General features: G+C 40.3%; 1 protein-coding gene and 1 long non-coding RNA gene across 2 annotated transcripts; both read left to right on the forward strand.

Moving 5' to 3' along the window:
* Positions 1–1,540: 1,540 nt before the first annotated feature.
* LOC141368999 (uncharacterized) lies at positions 1,541–6,630 on the forward strand. The gene is made up of 6 exons (XR_012372448.1): positions 1,541–2,145; positions 2,727–2,778; positions 3,017–3,089; positions 3,744–3,830; positions 5,382–5,498; positions 6,162–6,630. It is a non-coding gene; the product is annotated as an uncharacterized lncRNA (long non-coding RNA).
* A 2,691-nt stretch (positions 6,631–9,321) lies between these two features.
* LOC141369165 (uncharacterized) lies at positions 9,322–11,794 on the forward strand. Its single transcript, XM_073874720.1, has 3 exons — positions 9,322–9,970; positions 10,165–10,447; positions 10,638–11,794. The coding sequence occupies exons 1-3, from the start codon at positions 9,702–9,704 to the stop codon at positions 11,307–11,309; spliced, it is 1,224 nt and encodes a 407-aa protein (XP_073730821.1). The 5' UTR covers positions 9,322–9,701; the 3' UTR covers positions 11,310–11,794.
* The last annotated feature ends 13,908 nt before the right edge of the window (positions 11,795–25,702 follow it).

The raw sequence follows: 25,702 nt of genomic DNA on the forward strand, positions 1-25,702 counted from the left end.
AACATGGTGCCTGCCAAAGCACATTCTGTTAATAACCTCAATGTATTTTACATATTTTATCATTTTTAAACAATGATAAAACAAATAAAAACGTTATGCATATACTATTTTTTTTTAAAAAGTAGCTGTCCTGATTGTCTTATCCATTGTGGTAACCATTGTTGGGGACCCCTGCTCTGGTGCATTTCTGGAGCTGAGACTGGTGGAGTTAAAGCATCTTGCATATAATTAACTAAATATGATTGTACATAGTTTTCATTTTTTATTGTTTTATGGTTAAGGCTTGTATAAATTATATTGATTAATTTTACAGGTTGTAAAAACTGCAGTTGTTAAGTGTAGCATATGCTGTTTTTTATTTGTTGGCAATATTGTCAAAAGAAGCTGAGTGTTTTACTAGTGTTATTTTACAGTGTTTTATTGCTTTTCCATCACATACAGAATTCTGGCGTTCATTGTCCTAAAGGTGTGCTACAGCTCTGTTATCTCTCTATTATCAGGTAATTTTTTGTTTTTTAAGTTGCAACAATGACACACAGAGTATATTGTTCACAGAATATCAGTATAAACTAGGAAACCGAATGGTCTGTCTAGGTCCAAATAACTTGTTTTAAAGGAACACGCCCATATTTTGGGAGGCTTATTCACTGTATCCCCCAGAGTTACATAAGTCCATACATACCTTTCTCATCTCTGTGCGCGATGCAACTCTGTCCGACGCAGCCCCCGCTAGCTTACCACAAAGACTGGAAGTGAATGGCTATAGCCATCATCCTGCTCCCAATAAGTGACAAAATAACGCAAACATTTTCCTATTTGTGTGTTGTGATTTGTATAGTCACACTGTGTACAAATAACAAGGTCATATGAGAAACAGACATCTTTTAACAGTATAAATACTGGGAACTATATTTTCAGAAGGTGAAGCACTGCTACTTGGGCGGAGTGAGAAAAATTATCCCAATGTGATTTATTGGTGAGTTTTAAATCAAAACAATAAAGTAGGCATGGCTCCCGCGAAACTGACGTTTCGACACTGTGTCGAGATCCCGAAGCGTAAATGTTTCGAAACACTGCTCCGAAATGTGATTCGAAACACCCATGTCACGTGATGAAGTGATTCGAAACACCAAGCGGTGCATTTCACAAGTATTTCGAAAGGTGGCGTACCTGTCGAATCTGCGTCGAATCTTAAACTGACAGGGTAGGAAACAAATCTGACAATACATCATAGATGCGTTTTTGGCAAGATCAAATACTATAATTTACTGAAAAGAAGTAATTTTTCATCATATGTATGTAACACTTACAAAAAAATGCATGCCAGCAAAAGAGTCCCTTGTGTGAGAATGTTTTCAAAGGCTGGAGAAATTATATGTAAAAAAGAATCTGGTTGAGTTTATCAACACAGAACAATTTATATATTTGAATAAAGATCTTTATATGTAAACAATGTGGCATATTATGGCTTGATATATTTTATGAATCTCTTATTATTTATTTGGTATATCTCTATTCCATTTTTTTTTATTAAATAGACCCGAATAGCCTATAGTTATCGACAATTGTGAGCCTAAAAGCTCATGTAGTTGTCAAACAGATGTTAAAACAACAAAAAGCATTTTATTATGATGTAACACATGCATTTCCCGGGTTCGATCCTAAGATCTACGCATGAGAGTCGAGAGCACTATCCACTCTCCCATCCTATCACTTGTGTGTCAATCAAACAACATGTGGGATACAATTTGTCAGCGCTCGTCTAAAATCTTGTCAAGGCTGCAAACGACCGCTAGGTGTCACTGTGGAGGCGGTTTCGGATTGATGTTTCGAAGCCTCGAAACATACGGCACAATTGATTCAACTGTTTCAGTGTTTCACGAAGCCTCGCTCTGCCCACCACTACAATAAAGGAAAAAAATAAAGAAAATTGCTTCAAGCAGCAAAACACTAGTGTTTGTCAAACACTTTCACTCAATGAGCTTAACTTCTCTAAACATGTCTCACAGCAGACCTCTCTGTTCACAGCCATGCCAAACTGACTGTCCAGCTGCAAACACTCCCAGACTAATTGAACTTTCGCGCCAGCACTGAGGAACAGCCCACAATAGCAGGGACCAAACAATCGTCATTCAGAGGATCAAAGTACATGGCATTACCTGAACTAATGCACATTAAAACACCATATAATTTAATCTAAAAAATGACTTAATCAGCATCTCATAAATATAGACAATACTCAAAATATAAATTGACACAACAGGGTCATACACAGAATTATCAACCCCCATCACTTAAATGGTACATTCCATGTCAATGGTAAAGCAGTATTGCAGTATTGAATAAAGTATCTCATTAGTCAGTAAAGACATTGTTTTTATGCACACACACACTTTCAACATGAACAGTTCAATCACACTATGATCTCATAACAGCGTATACCTTAGAATGAACTGATGAATGTAGCATAGTTTACAAATGATATTAAATTCCAAGTGATGTTAAATGATAACAGAATGGTTTAACATTGAAAAACAAGAGGCAACGCAATGTAAATAAAGGGACACAGTAGATTGCACTCTGGTGATGTCATCATAAGGATGCGTCATCACAACACATTACTGGGTGCAATTGTATATTATACTAAATTCTGTAATATATACTATAATGACAGTATGTTGTATCTGTAATCGTTAACTGGGTCTCTTTCCTCTGTTCCTTTGCAGCTGTGCTGTGTATTGCAGCTGTAACAGGTCAGATGAGAACTGGTGGTCCTAGGTAGGGTGGGTTTTTTAACTAGGTTATTTTACCCTGTGATATTAGTAATAGAAGGATGTAATATCTGCTACTCTTAAATTGAGTACCTCCATTATTGACTATGATTATAACATAGCTTTGAATGGAGTACTACTTATTACATTAAGTAAGAAATAACTTGTACTTAAAATATCCCATCCTACACTACATTTAAACTGACATGCTTTGTTGTTCTTTGTTTCTATGTCCTGTGGCTTAGGTAACAGAGAGCAGAGATCGAGCCTCCATAACCAAATAAAACCTGCCCGAGACTGTGTTTCTCTAAAGCTAATGTGAGATCTAAAGCCGGATACAAATATGGTTGCACAGTACTTCTTTAAAACTACTTTGCTTTGACTCATTTCCTCATACATTTGTCCACTTGCAACAGTAAAAACAAAAAAGTACCAAGTTAAGGAGCTATATTCAACAACTCAAATCACCAACAAAAGTGTCTGTCTATTTAGATCCATCACTGACGATGTTCTTCCAACAATGTACACAACAAGCTGCTGCTGCTTCGGCTTTTGCGTTGATACTCTGTTAAATGCCTATGAACATCTGCTACTAGCTTTCTGCATGTAAAATTGTATGTCGATGTAAACAATGACGCAGAAATGTAAATAAAAAGTGACATGTAGCCGCTATACGTCATTGGTCTGACTATAAATCAGCCTTAATGGCAACTGCATCAGACTTCCATGATGGTTTAATTACACACAGACAAACACCCAGTTTATGTCCATCCAGACCACAAGGTTTAAGTTCAGGCAGATTCAGATAGTTGTTTTTTGTAAATTTTGTAAGTGTTTTGTTGATATCTTAGTCAGAATTTATTGACCGATTTGGTATTCACCTATTTGTCAAAATGACACACAATGAGACTTTAATGCAACTTCTTGTTTAAACTCTGCTTTACAACCAATCTTCTTCATTTTTTTCACTAGCCTACCACAATCCATGTGCACCAGCTATGAAAAGTGCAGACCAAACCTCTACCTCCACCTGTGAGTCTCTTCCCACATGTAGACAAGGTAATGAATTGTTTGGAATGATGTCTTCAAATGTAAGGTTTATTTTATTAGGCTACATTTTTTTAATTACCGAATGATTTTTTTCAAACCGTGCAAATTGAAGACGGACCTTGTTCACATTATCAGATCTTATTTTTCTACATATCAGTTTGAAATTATTTTATTTTTAGAACATTTGAATGGTAAAACATACATGAAATCTGATTTTACAAATCCATTTCAGAAAATCCCTTCAAGTTCTAAGCAGTCTTTTTGGATTAGTCCTCTTTTTTTACTTATTTCACATTCTCACACCACGAACATTATGTAAGCATTTCAAAAGTTGCATCAGAAGCATGGTAATTGTGCTACTTTTGATGTGTAATGATGTTGATGTTATTGATTCTGCTTCATTAGACGTAGTAGTCCAGAACCACAGCTACACATATTGTCATATTGTAAGACAACATTAAGTGATTTGAATTCACATGGCACTGCACTGACAGGGCACCGTACGACATCAAAGTACTGTGAGAGTGATTTTGAAAGCACTTCACTCTCGCTGTTTTTTAATGTCATACGCCCATTTGTCTGCACAGCACTGCATGAACTCAATCAGTTTTATTTTAAACATATCCAAGCAACGTCATTGCTATAAACCAATTCAGCTATTTTGGATAAAAGAAAAAGCGGTCACACAAATCAAACCTGGATAGTTGTGATACACAGTGTGTACAGACAGTCCTTCAAATTGGATAAATACCTTTGCTAAATACCTTATTACCCATGTATTATTCTCTTTATAGTTTTTTTTGCAGCACAAAATAGGAAAGGACATATAAAAAACTATTTCATTAATTATTTTATCTAAGGGGTCATTAAATTTAGTTTAATTAACATCCTCACCACATTAAATCAATACACTGTATATTCACACAAACCATACCCGTATTGTTGCTGTAGCTCACCTTTTGTCCTGAATTTTATAGTGACCGTAACCATATGCCTCAGGAGACTTCAATATGGCATTAATGGCAAAAAAATGCATCTCAAAATGCATCAGATTGATGGATTAAAATATGGAATTTTCAAAATTTTCTTGCGGGGAGCATTCCCCCAGACCCCCCTAGAGGGGTATCCTTCTCACCATTTTCACCCCTAACCCATTTTCATGCCTGAATAAAGTATGTTGGTGAATGTTTTGCACTGTAGTTCATTTAAGACATATTTCTGTTCAAGCCATTAATGGATCTGTCAGGTTTTCGATATGTGTCCCCCCCCAAAAGTTAAACTTATTCCTACGCCCCTGCCTTTATGGCATGAAATATTAAAAACTTAATTTTAACCCAAAGGGGATATGATCTTTAAATAAAATTTTCTGACATTTTATTGATTACAACCATAATATTGAAAAACTTTAATGTATTAGTATTGAGAAAACAATGCATTCGACCCCGTTTGGGTTTAAATGAAGATTTTGATTTTTCATATTTTTATTTTTATGTGGGTGCAGTTAATATAAATGACATATTTTGTCTGATATGATGTTCCTATTGTGCTCTGTTGTTACAGAGTCTTTGAACTAATGCTGTCATCGACCTCAAACCTGGAAAAAGTCTGGAACTGCAAAGAAAGTTGAGTATCCAAACTCTCAACTCGGGCAAATCAAGCAACACCGACCTCAGCGAGGTGTGTCATCTGACTTTTCAGCCTTTCACAAACTTACATGAATCGCAAACAAACTTTAAACTATATTTACAGCACATAGTATTTATGAACATGAATGTTACAGCATCCAGTAACCGTTTCTGCCATTTCATTATGTTTTAATGACATAGCATCCGAAATCCAAGTTGTCTGTAATGCAGCATAATTATTTCACCTTATTGTCACCACCTGATTATTCTCCATGTTTTTAACACAACCATTGATCACACTGATGAAGGCAGCAAGCAGATACATTTGTCCTTGTATCTTCAAAATAAAAATCTCAATCTATATATTTTTATATAAAAACACTTGGACTGTGTTGTATAACTGTGCTCTTGAAAGTCAGTTTAAGTTAAAAATTTTAATGTTATGAAAAGTTCATTTTTGTCACTATTGCAAACTAACCACCACACAGAATATGAAGAATAGCCAGAACTGTGGTATTAAGCTAGCCCTAAAATTTTGTGAGAATCTTAATGTATCAGTCACAGGTGTGTAGTATCTGATATATATTCACGATTGACTGGTTTGTTTGCATGTAATTGCATTATTATTAATATGGGGGTTGATGGTACAATGTTGATTTGTGAGAACTATTTTCTTATAAAATAATCTTTTTTATCCTTTCTCTTCTTCGTGCAGCACTTAAGGATGAACCACCCTGATATGCCAAGATGCACAGATTTAACTCTGGCCCAGCATCATTCCCACACCTCATCTGCCATGTTCATTTAATGACTGCCAACTGCAAATGCTATCATTTCAGTTCTATTACAATTTATTTTTAACTTTAATTGAGACTATTATTGTGTAAATCAGAGTTTTTCAAACTCCTCATTCCTCAACCTATTAGACAAGTGTAATCTACTTTTTCATTTTATTTTCTATTTCATAATGTAAGAGTAAATATGTTTATTTTACCAAAATATTTTGATATTCTATCAAAACCATGTCATGGCTAATTATTAATTTGGCCAAACTGTTGTTGCATCATAAGGTCTGCAACACACAGTAACGTACTGTTTGACACACAAGTGGGTCCTCCTGACCCACAGTTTAAAAAAATCCCCTGGTGTACTGAATGTTGTATTGTAATTAAAGTCCCATCTAAGGCTATATCCACACGAAGCCGGTGCATTCCCTATCCGATCATTTTTTTTCCTTGCTCTAAAAAAATAATCCGTAAACACGAAACCACTGAAACCGACTGAAACCGGTGTAGTATATATGCCGGACCAGTATGGGGCGCTGTAAATCTGCTACAGATATACACTATACACGGAGAAGAAGACTTTGAGCATGCGCATAACCAACGTATGGTGCTGTCGATGATCGCTTGTTGGTCACCACAATTGCATAGAAGCAATAGAGTTTGCTGTAATAAAGCTAGTAGGCTTTAGTTGCTTCTGTAGCATGAACACAATCACATAGTACGCCGTTATTGTTGTTGCTGTTACGTGTGACGCTTCTGACACGTGATGTGATGACGTTTTCGCTTCACAAAATATACGGATTGGCTGTACAGACGAAACCGCAAGGGTGTCGGTTTCAGATTTATCCACTTTAGGACCAGGTTTCAAAAAATAGCGGTTTCACTCTCTGAAATCGCCGGATCCGTGTGGATGAAACGCCAATACGATAACAAATTTATGCGTATACAGTGATTCGCGTCTCTGTGTGGACAGCCCCTAAGTCTAAGTCTCCTTTATTTGTGACTATTCACAATGTAACATGGTACCTTTCAGCACTTACTACATCACTGTATTCTTAATGCATTTTATTTTTATGATTATTATTAATACATTTTTCAAGAATTCCCTCTTTATGTAGAACATGCAGAGTCTAAAATGTAACGTGGGTCGTGTGCAGTGATTAAATAAAGAGGTGCTAAATGTCATAGTTTGCAGCATATTGGGTAGGCTCTGGATGTAATGAACAATAAGCACATAGGTTTCATAAATCTAATTGTCGGAACAACAATTCATGATGTAATGCTAGATAATACCTGGTCAAAAAAATACATAATGTGTTTGATTAGTGTAGATAGAAGATACTTTCTGTGAGTAACTTTACCTTTATTAGTTTTATTATTCTGCTATTTAAATGGTGCCACCTGAAGTGAAACTGCTAAACGTATTTACACGAAGGTACTTGCGTATTCACGTATACATAACGTATTGAATGGAATTATTCCATGTTTCTGTATTGCACGTTGATAAGAGGTATAATATTTTATGCGTGCAAAAAAAGCCAAACTCTTAAAAAAATGTGGCGAGGTAATGCCTTATATTTGTGTTCAATACAATTAAAAAAGAAATTAGTGAGTTGTTTTATTACGTCAGCTAATTTGTCTGCGTTTGCTCGGATTCAAGATCTCCCGAAGATGCATTCAGCTCGTAAAAATTTCGAATGTTTCAAGACATCGCCAAGACGTCTTGCAGAGATATTGCAGACGTCTTACTTTTCAATGTTCGAAGCCGATCTACAGAAGATGAAGCGATATTTAGCAGACGTCTCCGCGACGTACATGTGCTATCTGGGTACAGTTACAAAAGGAAAGCACAATGTTCAGGGCCATACAATTTGTTCATTTTACAGTATACAGCCTAAAATGCACTGTACTACTGTATACAACAGTGAACTGACTTATATTGGTTGTGTCACATCATTTGAAACGGGTTAAATCAATTTTGAGTGGTTGTGTTTAATCAATGACATGTGTGATGATATTTGCAATTGATTGTTGCCGCTTGTGTTTAGCAGTATGCATGACATGTGCATTAGAGTGCAGATTGTGTTTTGAGAATGAGTATGTGTTTGGAGTTTTGCTAAAAAGTCTAAGTGAAATCTGCAAATTGTGTTTTATGATGTGAAATGGTTTAAGGTATTGACAACAGACTGCACAATTAGATAAATGAGTTCAGGCAACTGAGAACTTTGTTCAGCCAATGGGTTTTAGTGTTTTAGCAATTGAGACAAACTGTAAGCAGACTGTGTTTCTCTATTGTTGTGACTTAGATGAAGATCAGAACACATTTTATGACCAATTTATGAAGAAATCCAAGTAAGCCCAAAGGGTTCACATACTTTTTCTTTCAACTGTATGTTAAATTGTAACACTGTGTTCTTGTAAGGCATGACATTGTGTTCTTATTCAAATACATGCATGCATACATGGAATGACAATGAAGCTGACTTAATATTCTGCCACAGTTTATTCAGATGCTTTATTTGTTGTCATTGTTTCTTATTTAGGAGGCACAGTGGCTTGGTGGTTAGCACTGTTGTGAGTCGGTTCAAGCTCCGGCTGAGACAGGAGGTCTTTCTTTGTGGAGTTGGCATTTTCTCCCTGTTTCAGCGTGGGTTTACTTCAGGTACTTTGGTTTATTCCCAAAGCCCAAATACATGCAGGTTAGGTTAATCGAAAATTCTAAATTCCCCAAGTTGTCCTCGGCACCCTTGAGAACGGTGCCTGTGATGTTTATGGTATTTCAGTTTGATTTTGATTCCAGGAGCTCCTGCGGCTAGAGAACAGGCTGGCTACTGTGACTAGAGAGGGACAGGGCAGATCATTAGAAGGTATTTCCCAGTATAGGGTAAAACATACAATGACCTTTAAAAAGAGGTGTAAAGTGTCTTTATTGTATATAATAATTGACAGACATCAGGCTTTATATAATGATAGTCAACTATGGAGTTTACATATGTAGGGATCAACATGTTCCGCTACTTTTGCCAAGTATGATTGATAACGCAGTTTTACATTTGTTGTGTATCGGGTCAACTTGCTTAATAATGTTTGCCCATTTGGATTATACAGTATTTCACAATTGCTAAAACACTAAACCCTATTCTCTGAACCCAATGCTCAGTGGCCTAAACCCATTGGTCGAATTAGTCACTTTGTAGGCAAAACCTTAAACAAGTTCAGGTAGTTAAGACACTGTTGCAAATCTTATCCACTCTTTTTGCAAAACTCTAAACACATTCTTATTCACTAAAACACATTTTGCACTGTGATGCAAAATGGTGAATACATGTGGCAAAATGTAAACACAACTTCAACACAGTTGTCATCGTTAACACACAACAACTCAAAATTGTTCACACTTGTTTCTAATGATGTGATCAAATCAGTGGTCTAGAATATAAGCCAGTTCAGAATACACAGGTGTACCAGGTATGTTGATTGTTGATACCACAATGGATAGAAACAATGTAAGAGACAGAAGAGGAAGAGTTCGTGTAAGAGGTGGTGGACGAGGAGGAAGAGTACAAGGGCCACGAAGAGCAAGACCAAGAATAGTAATTTCAGATCAAATTTGGGCAACTGTGACAGACCATGTTCTTGTTCACGGAATGACAATGAGGGAAGCAGGACAAAGAGTACAACCCAATTTGTCTAGATTCTCTGTGGCCACCATAATCAGGACATTCAGAGAAGAGAACAGGTAAATGTATTGTTTTTTTTATTTTGCAACTGAAAGTTTACTGTATACGTTTGATAAGGTACATCAATTTGTCAATAGAAAGGGGAGTGGGGAAAAAGAGAAAAAGATTTACAATACATTTTACATGTGAATCTGATGTCCATTACTATTGTTCCTTTATGTATACATTTATAAGAGCATTTTCCCTTTTGTAGAATTGCAAGACTACCAAATGACGGTGGAAGGACTCCTTTGTTCTTACAACAGCAAGAGGCTCTCATTGTTGATATGGTGCGTCAAAACAATGTCATCAGACTGCGTGAAATACAGCAAAGACTTGTAGAAGACAATGAAAACTTTGAAGGTATCAACAGTGTGAGCCTTTCTACCATCTCCCGTGTCCTCCATCGCAACAGGGTAAGAATGAAGCAAGTGTACAGAGTACCCTTTGAGCGCAATTCAGAAAGGGTCAAAGATCTCCAATATCAGTATGTGCAAGTAAGTGTACACTTTCAGCACTGATGTTTACAGTACAAGTTTGTAGCCTACAGTTATCGTCCTATACTGTTACTGTAACTGCACTTTGTTGTTGTGTATGTAAATCAGGAGTGCATATACATACACTTTTGCAGAAGTATGTCTTTCTGTAACACTTACAAAACTTTTTATTTATCTATTTTATATATAGAGGGTGTTTGAAATGGATTCCATGGAAAGGCCCCATGAATATATTTTTGTAGATGAAGCAGGGTTCAATCTGGCGAAGAGAAGAAGGAGAGGCTGGAACGTAATTGGCCAACGTGCCATTGTGGAAGTCCCTGGCCAGCGTGGTGGCAATGTCACCCTATGTGCAGCCATAAGCAATGGAGGGGTTCTCCACCATCATGCAACCCTGGGGCCATATAACACTGACCATCTTCTTACATTTCTGGCTGGTCTTCGGGATGTTTTGTTTGAACGTGAGCAGCAGGATCATCAGCAGGCAGTGAATCCTGTCTATGTCGTGGTTTGGGACAATGTCAGCTTTCACCGTAGTGTCCGAATACGTGAGTGGTTCAACATCAACCAGCGATTCATGAATGTTTGCCTTCCACCATACAGCCCTTTCCTTAACCCAATAGAAGAGTTTTTCTCTGCGTGGCGATGGAAGGTCTATGACCGTAACCCATATACAAGGTTAAATCTTTTACAGGCAATGGAATTGGCCTGTGATGACATAGGTGTGGAGTGTTGTCAAGGCTGGATCCGGCACACAAGAAGGTTCTTCCCCCGTTGCCTAGCAAGGGACAACATTGCATGTGATGTGGACGAAGTCCTCTGGCCGGACCCAGCACGAAGACGAGATGCTGAGGCAGAATGAATCTGTAATTGAATTTGATTTTGCAATTGCACAATATTTTGTGTAATATGCTTTTTTCATTTAGAGTTGTCTTTATTTTTATGCTGAAAATACCTAAATTCAATACTGTATTACTCACAGTACTTACAGTATGCAATATATTTGCTATACTGAGTTGTGAATTATTTACTTTATTTATGCCAAAATTATTTTCTATATGCAATAAACATTTTTCTCTGTAACTGCATGCCCTGGTCGCTGTGTTCACAATTTTTTAATTTAGTGTCTATTGAATGCTGATGAGTGTTTATATTTTGACTGGCTGTGTTTATGTTTTGAAAGCATTGTTTGATTTTGAGCACAGATCAAATGATTTTGAGGCAAGTGTTTGATTTGCCAGAGGAGTCAGGGGTTTTGTGTATGTAGTTTAAAGACTGGGTTTTGTGTTTAAGGTTTTGAAAATATGGGTGAAGGTTTCAAGAAATGTGTTTAGCAATTGTGAAATACTGTAATAACGATTGCTCGTTCAGTGCCATTGCTGCTTTCGTTAGCTTTACTTCTTTGCTATCATCTTTGTGCTCTTTGAGCAGAGTCGCGAAAACTTTAGATATATCAGCAAGACGGTTAATTTATAATGTTATTATAAAAATGAGAGAAGTCAGTGCAAAATGCGCGGTACGGCGGAATAGGTCCCGCCTTCTAAATAAAAGAGCCAATTGTCAAAGGTAAAGTCATTGCGTCTCACTGCAGAAGCTCTTGACTGGTAGCCAGAGAAACATTAAAAGAGCACATGCGCGTTAGCTGCCTGGTTGGAGCAACCAAATATAAACTTTTTAACTCAATTTTAGCGTCATAGAAAAAAATGTATGCGACAGTTCATCTAAGTTTTTGTTGCTGTTTTTGAAATATTTTATTTAAATGTGAGTGTGTGTTGTCCGAGTCCGATCGACTTCGGGTATTACCCACAATGTTAAACAGACCCGGGACACGAAGAATTAAATTGAGACCCGACTCGGACCCGGCTGATCATTTAAAATATAGACCCGAACCCGTACGGGTCCCGGGTCGGGTCCCGTGTCTTCGGGTCTTCCGTGTAGACCTCTAATGATAATGTCAGTCTTCTCTACATCACCAATCCTAGGAAGTAAACTGTTGCCTATAATCCGTGTGTTTGTTGAGAAAAGAGATTTACGCTGGAGACGATACTTTGGGGTTTGTACCTTTTGCATATCGTTAACATGTACTAATTGTCACGACTGGATAACAGGAGTTAGGACGCAGTGCAGAGTTCACGAAAATAAATAACATTTATTAACAAACAGGAAATAAAACATGAGAAACAACAACGGGCAGGTAAGGACCACGTAATATGAAGCACAGGTATAAACATGAAAGTAATGACAATGATCCAGCAGTGAGTGTGACACAGACAGGAGTATAAATACACATACTAAATGACATACAGGTGTGATGAGGCAGGTAATTAATCAATTAATCAATGAATGTTCAGGTGACCACAATCGAAACAGAAACAAGACATGGGCTGAATCCCAAACCGCCTACTTCCATACTATATAGTATGTAAAAAGCGCTACTTTGCGTACTATATAGTATGGAAGTAGGCAGTTTGGGATTCAGCCATGGATTAACCGTCACACTAATACACACTTACACATCAAAGGAAATTTAACGTGAATCGGACAATAGGTGCTCTTTAAATAAATATATAAATAAATTATAATTTTATTTAAAAATAAAATGTTATTTTTTTACATTTTGTGTATATCATTGAAGATCTTTCAGTCCAAATAATTTCTGGTGTTTCAGTAGTTATGCTACGTTACAATTCTGGCACTGCCAGTCATTTTCTCCCAAAATGGTAGTTGAGGGTATGTTTAAACAGGTGGGATGATACCACCCATGGCACACTGAACACGGCACCATTAATTCTTTGTTGTGTGCGTCCTGCACACACAATGGACACTGAGAGTGGTTTGTGTCGAGTTTGGTTTATGCAATTTTGCCTCTATATTGAACTCTATCTTCCCTGTTCTTAAACTCTTGATGAGTTAGGCCCTCATTCGACCCTCACGGAGCTGACAGTTCTCAGGTCTAATGTTGCGGCACAGTGCATATGCAAATCGAATAGCAAGGAAGCCACAGTTGAAGCCACAAAGTGGTCTTCATTTAGCCTTAACAGCCACGATAAGGCCTGTTCAGTGTTGTTGTCCATCAGTGTTAAGAGGCTATCATAAAGGCAAACCTCATTTTTTTCAGCAAAGAGGTTGCTTGCTGTCACCCAGTGATTTGATTTCCCCCTGTATGTAAAATTTGCACAAATTGCCTGGTTGGCATACCCACATTCCCTCCTTTTTCCAAAACACTAAATTAAAGAGATTACTGAAATCCATCAATGCTACTGTACTCCTTTCCAAGTAGGTGAGATGCAAAATCCATCACATCTGAGCCAATGTTGTGGGTGCAGAATTGAAGTTATGGCACTGCTTTTGGAGACTTGCTTTGTTCTCTAAAGTCTTAATAGAGGAAATATTTCAGAGGGGTTCTTCCCATGCCAGTATGGACCAAGATTCCTAACATCCTGAGGCAGAGGACTAGTTTTTGTTTATCAGTTTAGAAGGAATAAATAAACAAATAAGAGACACATTGTTATAAGTTCATAAATAGGATAGTAATCAAACAAGAACATTTTTAAAATTCACAAGATTTTTGCTAATACAATTACATAAGATGGCGTAACACTGTACCACACTCATAGCCTAAAGATTATTCATTTTTTAAAATGAGTGTTAAAGTGTTACATTTCATTAATATTGGTAAATTAATACCTTTTTGCCTTTAGTGTCACCACATTGGATCAGTAGCCTACATCTATTGTTGTTTCCATCTGTCATGTAGCACATGCTTCCACTGCAGTCTAAACAAAGCATACGATACACACAAACATATTAAGGTCTTCACCTCGGAGAATTAGTTTTTAAAGTCTGCTTTCATTTCTTCTCTCTACAAACTCCTCACTATTACTCATCACTATCACACTCTGAACAAAGGGTACATTAGAGTTCCTTAATCTTGTAATATAAATTGTTATGCTAAAGGAAGTCTTGGTTTGCTTGGACTACAACACTGACCAAATGTTCTGCTTCGAGACTTTTCTCTGGGGTTGTTGTTGGTAGTTCATCTATCTGTGTCACCACCATGGCCTGTATTTACATAACAGCACTCATGTGATCAAAGGTATTTGCATTTGGATATTTATCTCATCTACTCAATTTGATCTCTGTGTAATGCATTGCATACAAACAACAGTATCATTTTGAAAAATCTTGCTTATAGGCTGTGTAACGTAATTTAAGGTGGGAAGAAATAATTAATTTGTGTATGTAATTATATATGCATATCCAGTTCAATAATTTTAAGTAATGTAAAATAATATCATTTATGAATTCCTACCTTTTCACTTTTATTTTCATCAGACTGGGTGTCTGTGTCATGGTAGGAAATCCACTGTTTCCTCCGTGTCATGTTTGTATGTGTGTGTTTGTTCACTCACCCCTGCCATGTGCTCGTTAGAGCGATTCCATTCACCTGTGTGTTGATTGTCTCGCTCCAGCTGTTCATCATTACATCATCTCCATAAATACTCACCTGACTTTCTGTTCCCTGCCAGATCCTATTGTTTGCTCAGTCCCCATGTTGCTTGGTTGTCTCGTGTACTTTGGATTACGTGTTTCAGTTGGATGTTTAATGTCGTCGTCGTCTTCTTCGTGTGGATGTTCCCGTGTTCAGCCTGGATATCACCACTGCTCACCACTCCACCAACGCCGCACTCAAGATCACCAACTTCCACCGTAGTCATCGTCACCATTGCCCACCACAACCCTGGACTGGATTACTTCCGCATTGACTTTGAATACTCTCTCTTTGTTTACATTTAATAAACATTGTTTTGATTTCATCTGCGCTTTTTTCCGCCTCTTACATATCATTACAGAAGGATCTGGCCAAACATGGAAGCAGCAGGAGATCAAACAATGTCCGCTTTGGAGGAGTTTCTCCAGCGATCATTGGCTCGTATGGATCATCAGGATAAAGTCATCGAAGATATGCGGAAGGCCATCCAGGCAATGGTGGCGAAGGTTTCCGAGCTCTCTCAGCGATCTCCAAACATCACGCCTCCCACTGCGCCGCCCATGCCGCCCGCACCATCTTCACCTCCAGGGGGTAGCTTTACCCCGGAACCAAGACTTCCTATCCCGGAGAAGTATTCTGGTGAGCCCAACTATTGCCGCACTTTTCTCTCTCATTGTTCCTTGCATTTTGCCCAACAGCCCCGGTCATTTCTTCTCAAAGAGACGAAAGTGGCCTTCACACTCTCCCTACTAACAGGCAAGGCTGCCCTCTGGGGGACGGCGGTATGGGAAAACAAGGACAACTGTTGTTCCTCGTTCGCCTCGCTTTCCGAAGAAATGAAGAGGGTCTTCCTCCCGGGAAGGAGATTGTTACAGCGGAATTACCTACCTCTCTCAATGGGCTGGTGGATTTGGCGATCCGGGTTGACGCACGCCTGTCCATTGCAGCCAGAAGAAAGATTCACGCCACGTCCCAGCTGAGAGGGGAGTCTACAGGTCCATCCAGTGAAGTCTCCGCCGGCGATCTCTCAGATCGGGAGCCCATGCAGGTGGGTCGAGCTCGGTTACCCCGGGAGGAGAGAATGCGGCGGAGATCCCGGGGACTCTGTATGTACTGTGGCGAGCCGGGTCACCAATGTCAGTGGTGCCCGGTAAAAGACCAAGCCCGATAGTAAGGCAGAGGCTACTATCGGGCGGGATCTCTGCGCAGAAGACCTCTATGACATCTACTCTTCTTCTGGTGAGACTACGGTGGTCCACCAAGTCACACACTGGGCACGCACTTCTGGATTCGGGGGCGGAGGGCAACTTCATCGACAGCTCACTTGCACGTAAGCTTAAGTTATCCTTCATTCCACTCACCCACCAGATTGCGCCCTTCGCCCTCAATGGACATCCGTTACCCACTATCAAGCATACCACAGCACCCATCACACTCATCACATCAGGAAACCACACTGAGACTATTTCATTTTTGATCACTGACACTGCTCTCTCCCCCATAGTTCTTGGACACCCTTGGCTTCATTCCCATAACCCTAGGATTGACTGGAAACTGGGTTCTGTTACCAGCTGGAGCGAGGAGTGTCATAAGTCCTGTCTTGTCTCTGCCTGTGTTTCTGTCTCTGAGTCTGTGTTTCAGGGGGAATCAGTGGATTTGGCTAACGTGCCCGTGGAGTACCACGACCTGAAGGAGGTGTTCAGTAAGTCGCGGGCTGATTCTCTTCCTCCTCATCGTCAGCTATGACTGTGCGATAGATTTATTGCCAGATACGTTTCCGCCTAAGGGCAAATTATACTCTCTGTCTGTTCCGGAGATGGAGGCCATGGAGAAATATATTTCTGATTCTCTGGCAGCGGGGTTAATTCATCCTTCCTCTTCTCCAGCGGGGGCGGGTTTTTTTTTTTGTGGGGAAGAAGGACGGATCCTTGCGACCTTGTATTGACTACCGAGGGCTGAGAGGTTGCAGGGAGCGTCCGTCTTCACTAAATTGGACTTACGTAATGCACATCATTTGGTTCGTATTAGGAAGGGGGATGAATGGAAGACTGCATTTAACACCCCTAGAGGCCATTTTGAGTATTGCGTCATGCCCTTCGGGCTAACGAACTCGCCGGCAGTCTTCCAAGCACTCGTTAATGACGTGTTGCGAGACATGGTAGATCAGTTCATATATGTTTACCTGGATGACATATTGATTTTTTTCTTCGTCTCTCCAGGAACATTTGCAACACGTACGATGAGTGCTTCTGCGGTTGCTAGAGAATGGGCTTTTTGTCAAGGCGGAAAAATGCGTTTTTCATGCACAGTCTGTTTCTTTTCTAGGACACATCATTTCGACTGAGGGTGTTCGCATGGATCCTGAGAAGGTTAAGGCTGTGGTAGATTGGCCATCCCCAGAGTCTCGCAAGGCCCTGCAGAGATTTCTGGGGTTCGCCAATTTTTACTGCCATTTCATTCGCAATTTCAGCCAACTAGCCGCACCTCTGACCACTTTGACCTCCCCTGGTTTGACGTTCAGGTGGTCAGACGCAGCTGAGGCTGCGTTTACCAAACTGAAAAGCTGCTTTGTTTCAGCTCCCATTCTTGTCACCCCTGATCGCTCACGTCAATTCATAGTGGAGGTCGACGCATCAGAGGTGGGGGTAGGAGCAGTGTTGTCCCAGCGCGCATCCTCAGACGGAAAGGGGCATCCTTGCGCGTATTATTCTCACCGTTTATCTCCTGCGGAAGTTAACTATGACATTGGCAATCGAGAGTTATTGGCAGTCAAACTTGCACTGGAAGAATTTCGTCACTGGCTTGAAGGGTCGGGTGTACCTTTCATTGTATGGACTGACCATAAGAATCTCGAATACATTAGAACCGCCAAAAGACTTAACTCCAGGCAGGCTCGGTGGGCATTTTTTTTCGGTCGTTTCGATTTTACACTTTCTTACCGGCCGGGTTCCAAAAACATCAAACCCCATGCCCAAACCCCAATATCCCGTCTTTTTGAGCGTTCCGATCGTACTGCTACTCCCGAGCCCATTTTACCGGAGACCATCATTATCTCCGCGCTCAGGTGGGAGGTCGAATCGAAGGTTTTGACAGCCTTAGAAGGGGTAACGCCCCCGGCTCGTTGCCCACCGAACCGTTTGTTTGTGCCGGAGGGGTTACGGTCAGACGTTCTCCAGTGGGGTCATTGTTCCAGTGTTGCTTGTCACCCAGGGGTTAGTAAAACTAGGTTTCTAGTCAAGCAATGATTTTGGTATGGCTCGTGACGTCCACGACTTCGTCTTGGCTTGTTCGGTTTGCGCTGTTGGTAAGACTTCCAATCGTCCTCCAGATGGGTTACTTTTACCGCTGTCTGTCCCTTCGAGACCCTGGTCCCATATTTCGCTAGATTTCATTACCGCCCTCCCACCCTCTAAGGGTAATACGGTGATTTTAACCGTAGTGGACCGGTTCTCGAAGGCGACTCATTTCATTCCCTTGCCCAAATTACCTTCAGCCAAGGAAACAGCGGTAGCTGTCATTGACCACGTCTTCCAAATACATGGCCTCCAGACAGACGTGGTCTCTGACAGGGGTCCCCAATTCGTGTCCAAATTCTGGCGAGAGTTCTGCAAATTGCTAGGAGCAACTGTTAGCCTTTCGTCCGGGTTCCATCCCCAGAGCAACGGTCAAACCGAACGAGCCAATCAGGATGTCGAAAGGGTTTTGCGATGTCTGGTTTCCAAGAATCCTTTGTCCTGGTGTCAACAACTCTCAATTGTGGAGTACGCACACAATTCTCTGCCAGTGTCATCTACGGGCATGTCTCCATTTAAGTGTAGTTTAGGGTACCAGCCACCTAATTTTGTCAGTACTGAGTCTGAGGTGTCGATTCCCTCCGCACACGCACTAGTCCAGAGGTGTCACCGCACCTGGACCAGAGCTCGCAGAGCTCTGCTCCAGGCGAGGTCGCGCACCAAGGCTAAGGCCGATCGCCACCGGTCGAAGCCTCCCCGTTACGTCGTCCGTCAAAGAGTGTGGCTTACAACCCAGAATATTCCGATGCGTTCCGTTTCGAATAAGCTTGCTCACAAATTTATTGGCCCGTTTTCTGTTACCAAAATCATTAATCCGGTAACAGTGCGTCTTAGCCTTCCTCCTGCGTACAGGAGGGTTCATCCCGTGTTCCATGTGTCCAAAATTAAACCGGTGATTTTTTTCCTGTCTTTATCCGCCTGCCCCGTTCCCCCCCCGCCTCGTATCGTTAATGGGGAGACCACATATTCGGTTAACCGTATTCTGGACTCTAGACGGAGGGGACGCAGATTTCAGTACTTGGTAGATTGGGAAGGTTACGGTCCGGAGGAGAGAAGGTGGGTTCCTGCCCGGGATATACTGGATCACCGCCTTATTGATGAATTCAATCAACAGGTAAAGCAGGCTGGGAACGTCAAGGGGCGTTCCTAGGGGAGGGGGTACTGTCACGGTAGGAAATCCACTGTTTCCTCCGTGTCATGTTTGTATGTGTGTGTTTGTTCACTCACCCCTGCCATGTGCTCGTTAGAGCGATTCCATTCACCTGTGTGTTGATTGTCTCGCTTTAGCTGTTCATCATTACAGCATCTCCATAAATACTCACCTGACTTTCTGGTCCCTGCCAGATCCTATTGTTTGCTCAGTCCCCATGTTGCTTGGTTGTCTCGTGTACTTTGGATTACGTGTTTTAGTTGGATGTTTGTTGTCGTTGCGTCTTCGTGTGGATGTTCCCGTGTTCAGCCTGGATATCACCACTGCTCACCACTTCACCAACGCCGCACTCAAGATCACCAACTTCCACCGTAGTCATCGTCACCATTGCCCACCACAACACCGGACTGGATTACTTCCGCATTGACTTTGAATACTCTCTCTTTGTTTACATTTAATAAACATTGTTCACATCACATCCTTCCACTGCAGTCTAAAGAAGTCATACAACATTTATTTTAATAATGTAATGATTTTATTTAAAGATCATTCAGTGTCTGTATCTGCCTCTCTGTGTATTGTTAATATAGAAAGTGTAAATGCACACATTTCAATACAGTATATATACATATAATAAAAGTATATAAAACTTTTGTATTTTATTACAAATTAATGCAACTACTCACCAGTGGCGGATACAGAACATCATTAATAGGTGGGCCTGGTGAATATACAAGGGGTCTCTGGTTTTTTAAGCTTATACAAACCTGATTGCCAGGGTCCATATTAGAGCTTTCACACTGTGCTCGGATGCGGTCCGGCGATCCGTTCCAAAGAAGAGTACCGATGGGCTCTGCTAAAGAAGCTGTGTATTTGATTCACAGTGTCAAAAAAAGTACTCACATGTCCAGATGCTTTAGCGGCAGTGCAAAGCACTAAGTTCCAATTAGAATTGTAATGAGGATTGCACTCTTTGATAATTCCTCTATGTATGAATCGCACACACACTGCAACCAGCTCACGTTTAGCTAAATCCTTTCACTCATCCGCAAGTATGGCAAAATATTCCCCATGCAGTTCAAGTCTTTATCTTACAGAGTAGGATCGATGCTGCAGCTTCAAGCAGCTCATCCTGGATGTGGTGGCTCATGAATGTACCATTTTGGGGCAGCTCGTTAAGTCTATTTTCAATTTCTGGAGCATATTTTGACATGAATTTGAAGAGCTCTAAGAAATTACCTTTTATTAGGTGCATCCTCGGTTTCTCTGTGGTATTTCCAGCTTGGCACATAACATGGCAATCAGGGTTCTAAATTAACAAGATAATAGCGGCAAACACTACTATGTCTATAACAATCATTTACCGATGGGTCTACACGGCCCGGGTGAACAGTGAGAAGATGCGCCCGCGCGGGTTTAAAATTAAACATTGCAGAGATGAGAGAGAGAGAAAACTTCTAGCCTACATGAACACCAAAAACATTACAGATTAGAAACGCACAGTTAAGGAAAACTGTGGATATCATAGAAGGCGAGAAACTTGTAAAGGATACAAGTATGTATATTGCCCTGCCACTCATCTCATTACAATATGCTATCTGGATATGACATGTATGTATCTTATGCCTAGAATTAGCCAAGAGGGCTCTATGATTCTTTAGTTCATACCTTTTTATTCTGAAATCAACTGCACAAAGTTAAGTCTGTTTAGTATTTTTCAGTAATGCAGTTATTTTGGGAAAATGTGAATAATTGCAGGCTGATTTAAGGTGTGCTCAAAATCTTCTGCTTGCGCTTCTAACATTTTCTGTCAGGGGCTACAGTGCTCCAAATCACCAAAAAGTTAGCCCTGAATGACTAGACTAAATTTTTTATACATTTTCATTGCAGGCTTATTTTAAGGAAAGTGTAGTTCACGAGAGAGAACAACCAACCTAAGTGTCACAATGAAGGGTTCGGAGTCAATAGCAAGTTAACAATGTTTATTTAGAAAAGAAGGAGGTGCAGAGCAAAGTCAATAAATTCCCAAAAACCACACACGGCAATCACCCTCACCCAGCATAAGCTGGTTTTAGCTGGTTTAAGGTGGTTTACGCTGGTCTTCCCAGCCTGACAAAGCTGGTCATGCTGGTGGGCCAGCTGGTATTCCAGGATGACCAGCTAAGTCCAGCTAGACCAGCTTAAAATGTGACCAAAACACAGCTAGACCAGCTTGCTACACCAGCAAAACCAGCTTCCTATACCAGCAAAACCAGCTAAAACCAGGCTGGGGACCAGCTAAAACCAGCTCACCAGCTTATGCTGGTCTTAGCTGGATTTTTTAACAGGGACAGACAAACACCCAGGAGGCAAATTATTAAAGCCAACTTAGAAGGCCAGATATCCTTATAATGCCAAGGTATCATAAAATGTCATTTTTCATTTATTAATAGGGAATTTTTAAATCATTAATAGTAAATAAATATAACGTTTTTAAGACGATTATTATGTGCTATTTATTTGGAGGGGGTGCCCTTTTTCAGTTTCAGCACATGCCCCTCTAAGGGCTGTGCACGGCCCTGAGTTAGTTAATCAAGAGTAAAACCCTAATTTGAACAAGGATCTCATGCATGGTTTTAATTTGTTTTTATTGCATTTAGAGTTACATCCATGCAAGTTTTTTTGGTCAGATGGTTTTCCACCCTTTTAGTTGGTTTCAGGACATGATTTGATTTGCTTTATTAGTTGTTCTCTGCTAACATCGTCGTGTTGTGTCTTATGCCACAGAGCACATCGGGGACATCTTTCAGCCATACATTTTCACAAACAGACCCACCTAGTCTGTCATCTCAGGGGACTCAGCTATCCATGGGTACTCTACGACATCATGTCAAAAGCAGAGGTTATTGATTTGTTTTGTATTTTTAAATTGTTCATGTGTGTAAATAAGTGCAGTTATGCAGTGCTGTAGTTGTGGCTGAAAAGATAATGGTTATCATGTTTCGCAGACCACCCATAGTTTACACTCCTGAGGCAGTACTTTATGTAACCTGTCTGTTACTGTTATTTAAATTCTGTTACAAATCAGTAATATACAGCAATGTGCTTTAGGAACACAAACTACTGGCTGTTCCGAAAGTGTGAACATTGGCACAACTACATCAGATGCACCTTGGGGACCTCTGACCTCCACGCCAATCAAGGTTGCACATCCAAGGCCAGCTAAAAGAATCCGGTTAGAAGAAGAGGAGGAATATGACACCAGTCATTCAACAATCATCCAAGAACCACATGACTCAACATATGACCCAGCTAACTCTATGACAGATGTCACCGATGTGACAGACATGACAGAGTCATCACAGCTTTTGTAAGTGCAATTGGCTTTTTTCATAGAAAGACAGACACTGTCAATGCCATAGGAATGATTAAACTAACATAATGTTTTCACTGTTTATGTTACTCACAGTGACAGAACTAGATCTGGCTACAAAGACTCAAAGTACATTGTTTTTGAGAAGTGCCTAATGGAGCTTTTTGAAACCTGTCCCATATGTAAACGGGTATCTGATGTGAGGTTATAAACATAAAATAAATAAATAACATAACCATAAATTATGTGAATTAGAAACATATAGAAAATTATAAAAACTTGTACAAACAATTTTCTGATAACTGACTCAAACCAGATTTTGGGGCCATTATCACCTGCTTGAACCTCACTGGCTAGATCAGTTTCAGTGCAATTCTCACCTGGCACGGGCATGTGAAATGCTGCGACCTCATTCACTAGTTTGAATCCAGACCCAGGGTTAATAGAGACCATGGTAATAGTTTTAAACTATCCTGCAGGAGGACATCTTTGCTTTGACTTGGACTTCATTGACTTCATCTGATACTGACGACCCTTTGTATTGTATTACTATCAGCAAAACCACAGCTCTCCAATATCGACAAGACAGTGTACCATTACTACTGCAAGGCGCTGTTGGTGTTTGTCCACATGCAGTGTCCACGAGCCGTGAAAGCCTTGACGGTAAGTTCATATATTTTAATGAGTTTACCCTTTATGCTTTAATAATGTCTCACTTATGCATTTGTAAATAACACCTTTTCAATATTTTCCAGGATGCAGAGTGGGTGAACAGGACCGAGCTGTGTGACAGGGTTTTGATTGGCTTACAGAGGGGGACAACCTCGAGTATGCAGATCGCTCTGACTCAAGAGGAGCAAGCTGTAAGTTTTACGATGATATAAACTGTTGATTGCTTACCACCATTGTTTTACATTTAATAACGCATTGGTCTTTTTTGTAGTGCTTGGAGCTGTACTTCATCACCATCAGCCTGAGAGCATTCAGTCAGAAAAACTTTGCAAGACTTTCTTTGTCTCGTCGAAATATGGAACTCCCTGAACCGAAGACAAAAAGACAGCAGCGTTTTTGTGAACACTGTGACAATGAACTGTCATGCTCACAATACTATGATCATAAGAAACGTTATTGCAAAAATTGAGTTTGGGAAAGAAAATACCAAAATACACAATGTGCAAAGGACGATGCAGCAGACCTGTCATCCAGTCGTGATCTTTATAACCTACGAGATTTGTACACAACCACCGGACCTGTTATTCAGTAGCCTAACGTTGTCATACTCAATTCCAGTTAGAATTTGAGTCTGATACCGCTCCATTGAGCTATAATTATGAGGCGTGTCTCAACCGAAAAATGCCTCTGCAAAAATGGATAGACCTACGACCAATCAGAGCAACGGAGTGTGTGACATATGTTGAAATTACGTCTTTTGCAGCCTGAGGGAACTGCTAGTTATTTCGCTACAATGACACTAACATTGTGATTATACTAAGTCTGAGTTAGCGAACGTACATCAACACCTACTATGTTTACAACATTTCGTTTATATCACAACATTAAGTGTTTACTAAGTCATACAGTAAGACTATCTCTTACCATTTGTACGTTAGGTGAACTTCATCCACGACGATACCCATTACGTTGCCTTGAAAATATTGGAGCCTAGCATGTCCCTCCACTTATTCAGCAACCACGATTCCGGGCTTCCGAAAAGAAGCTGGCAACGACCTCTAATTATATCCATCTCGTCATGCACGCCGAGTTGCATCGCCGTGATACCAATTTCAGTTGTGACTAGGGATGTCCCGATCCGATCACGTGATCGGAAATCGGCCCCGATTACGTGCTTTCAGACTCGATCGGAATCGGACGTTACCTCCCGATCAGGACTCGGATACATATGCAGGGTTTAAAATCCATTAAGGTCTCGCTCTGCTCCGCGCCAGTGTATGCGCTGCGATGGTGCGTGTGAACTGATGAGAAGAGAATGGGCTTGTTCGACTTCGTGCAGCGCCGCGACAACCGGCAGCCGGATGACGTCTAAGTTCCGCGAGAGCGATTTAAAAGCAAACTCCTCCTTATGATTTCGCGGATCGCTCGCGCGGTGGTTTGACGCCCCCCGGCTGTCGATTGTTGCGCCGCGGCATGAAGACGAACAAGCTTATTGACGTGCTTTCAAATTCATTCATAGGCTTCACACTCGTGCGTGCAAGGAACCCACGACAAAACCGGGTTTTTACCGCTGATTTAAACGACACGTTGATCGTTTTTGTCACCATGTGCTCAGACGCAGCTCCGCATCTCACTCAGAACCTCAAGAACGCGCATTCGCGCAGGATACTGTAGAGATGAGAGATAGAGAGAGAGAGGTAAGAATGGTGCCCACGTCGAGAAAACTTAATAGAAGTCTAGAAACAAAGTATTAAAGTATGTCTAGCCATTTCACTCATCTCATTATATGTTAACTAGATAACTGGATACAACTCATTGTATAGTTTAATAAAATAATGTATTTTGATTATACAAATTAATTACGACCTAACTATAGGTATTTTATAACTAACTGCTGACCAGCTTAGGGAATCTCTATGGCTAATTTATAAGATATATTGCTGAATCAGTATGTTGTTTTTCTTAATAATTGAGTCTGGGTAGCCTATCTTATGCCTAGAATTAGTCAAGGAGGTTGATTCTTATAACTTCCTTCAAAGTTTGATCAATTGTGCATAATGACATGTGCAACAAATGCATATAGGGTGTCAGACTCATAGATTTGCATAATTTAAAGTTCAGGTTTTAAAGTTTGGGTCAACCTGTGGCAAAGCTTTAAAACTAAAACTTATAAAATCCTATCAGAGGTCCAAAATGTCATTGAAACACACCAGTGGCTTTGCTGTCATCAGGGTTAAACATGTTACCCCTCGAACCCTCCCTCCCAACAGAGCCTCCCCACCAAACAAATCCCAAT

The sequence above is a fragment of the Misgurnus anguillicaudatus genome, chromosome 12 (genome assembly GCF_027580225.2).
Source record: "Misgurnus anguillicaudatus chromosome 12, ASM2758022v2, whole genome shotgun sequence".
Taxonomy (NCBI): domain Eukaryota; kingdom Metazoa; phylum Chordata; class Actinopteri; order Cypriniformes; family Cobitidae; genus Misgurnus; species Misgurnus anguillicaudatus.

What these genes read in the sequence shown, in the direction of transcription:
- LOC141369165 (XM_073874720.1), top strand. Translation starts at nt 9,702, where the DNA reads ATGTTGATTGTTGATACCACAATGGATAGAAACAATGTAAGAGACAGA. An exon ending in ACATTCAGAGAAGAGAACAG is followed by an intron (nt 9,971 to 10,164) that starts GTAAATGTATTG and finishes TCCCTTTTGTAG; the next exon opens with AATTGCAAGACTACCAAATG. An exon ending in TCCAATATCAGTATGTGCAA is followed by an intron (nt 10,448 to 10,637) that starts GTAAGTGTACAC and finishes TTTTATATATAG; the next exon opens with AGGGTGTTTGAAATGGATTC.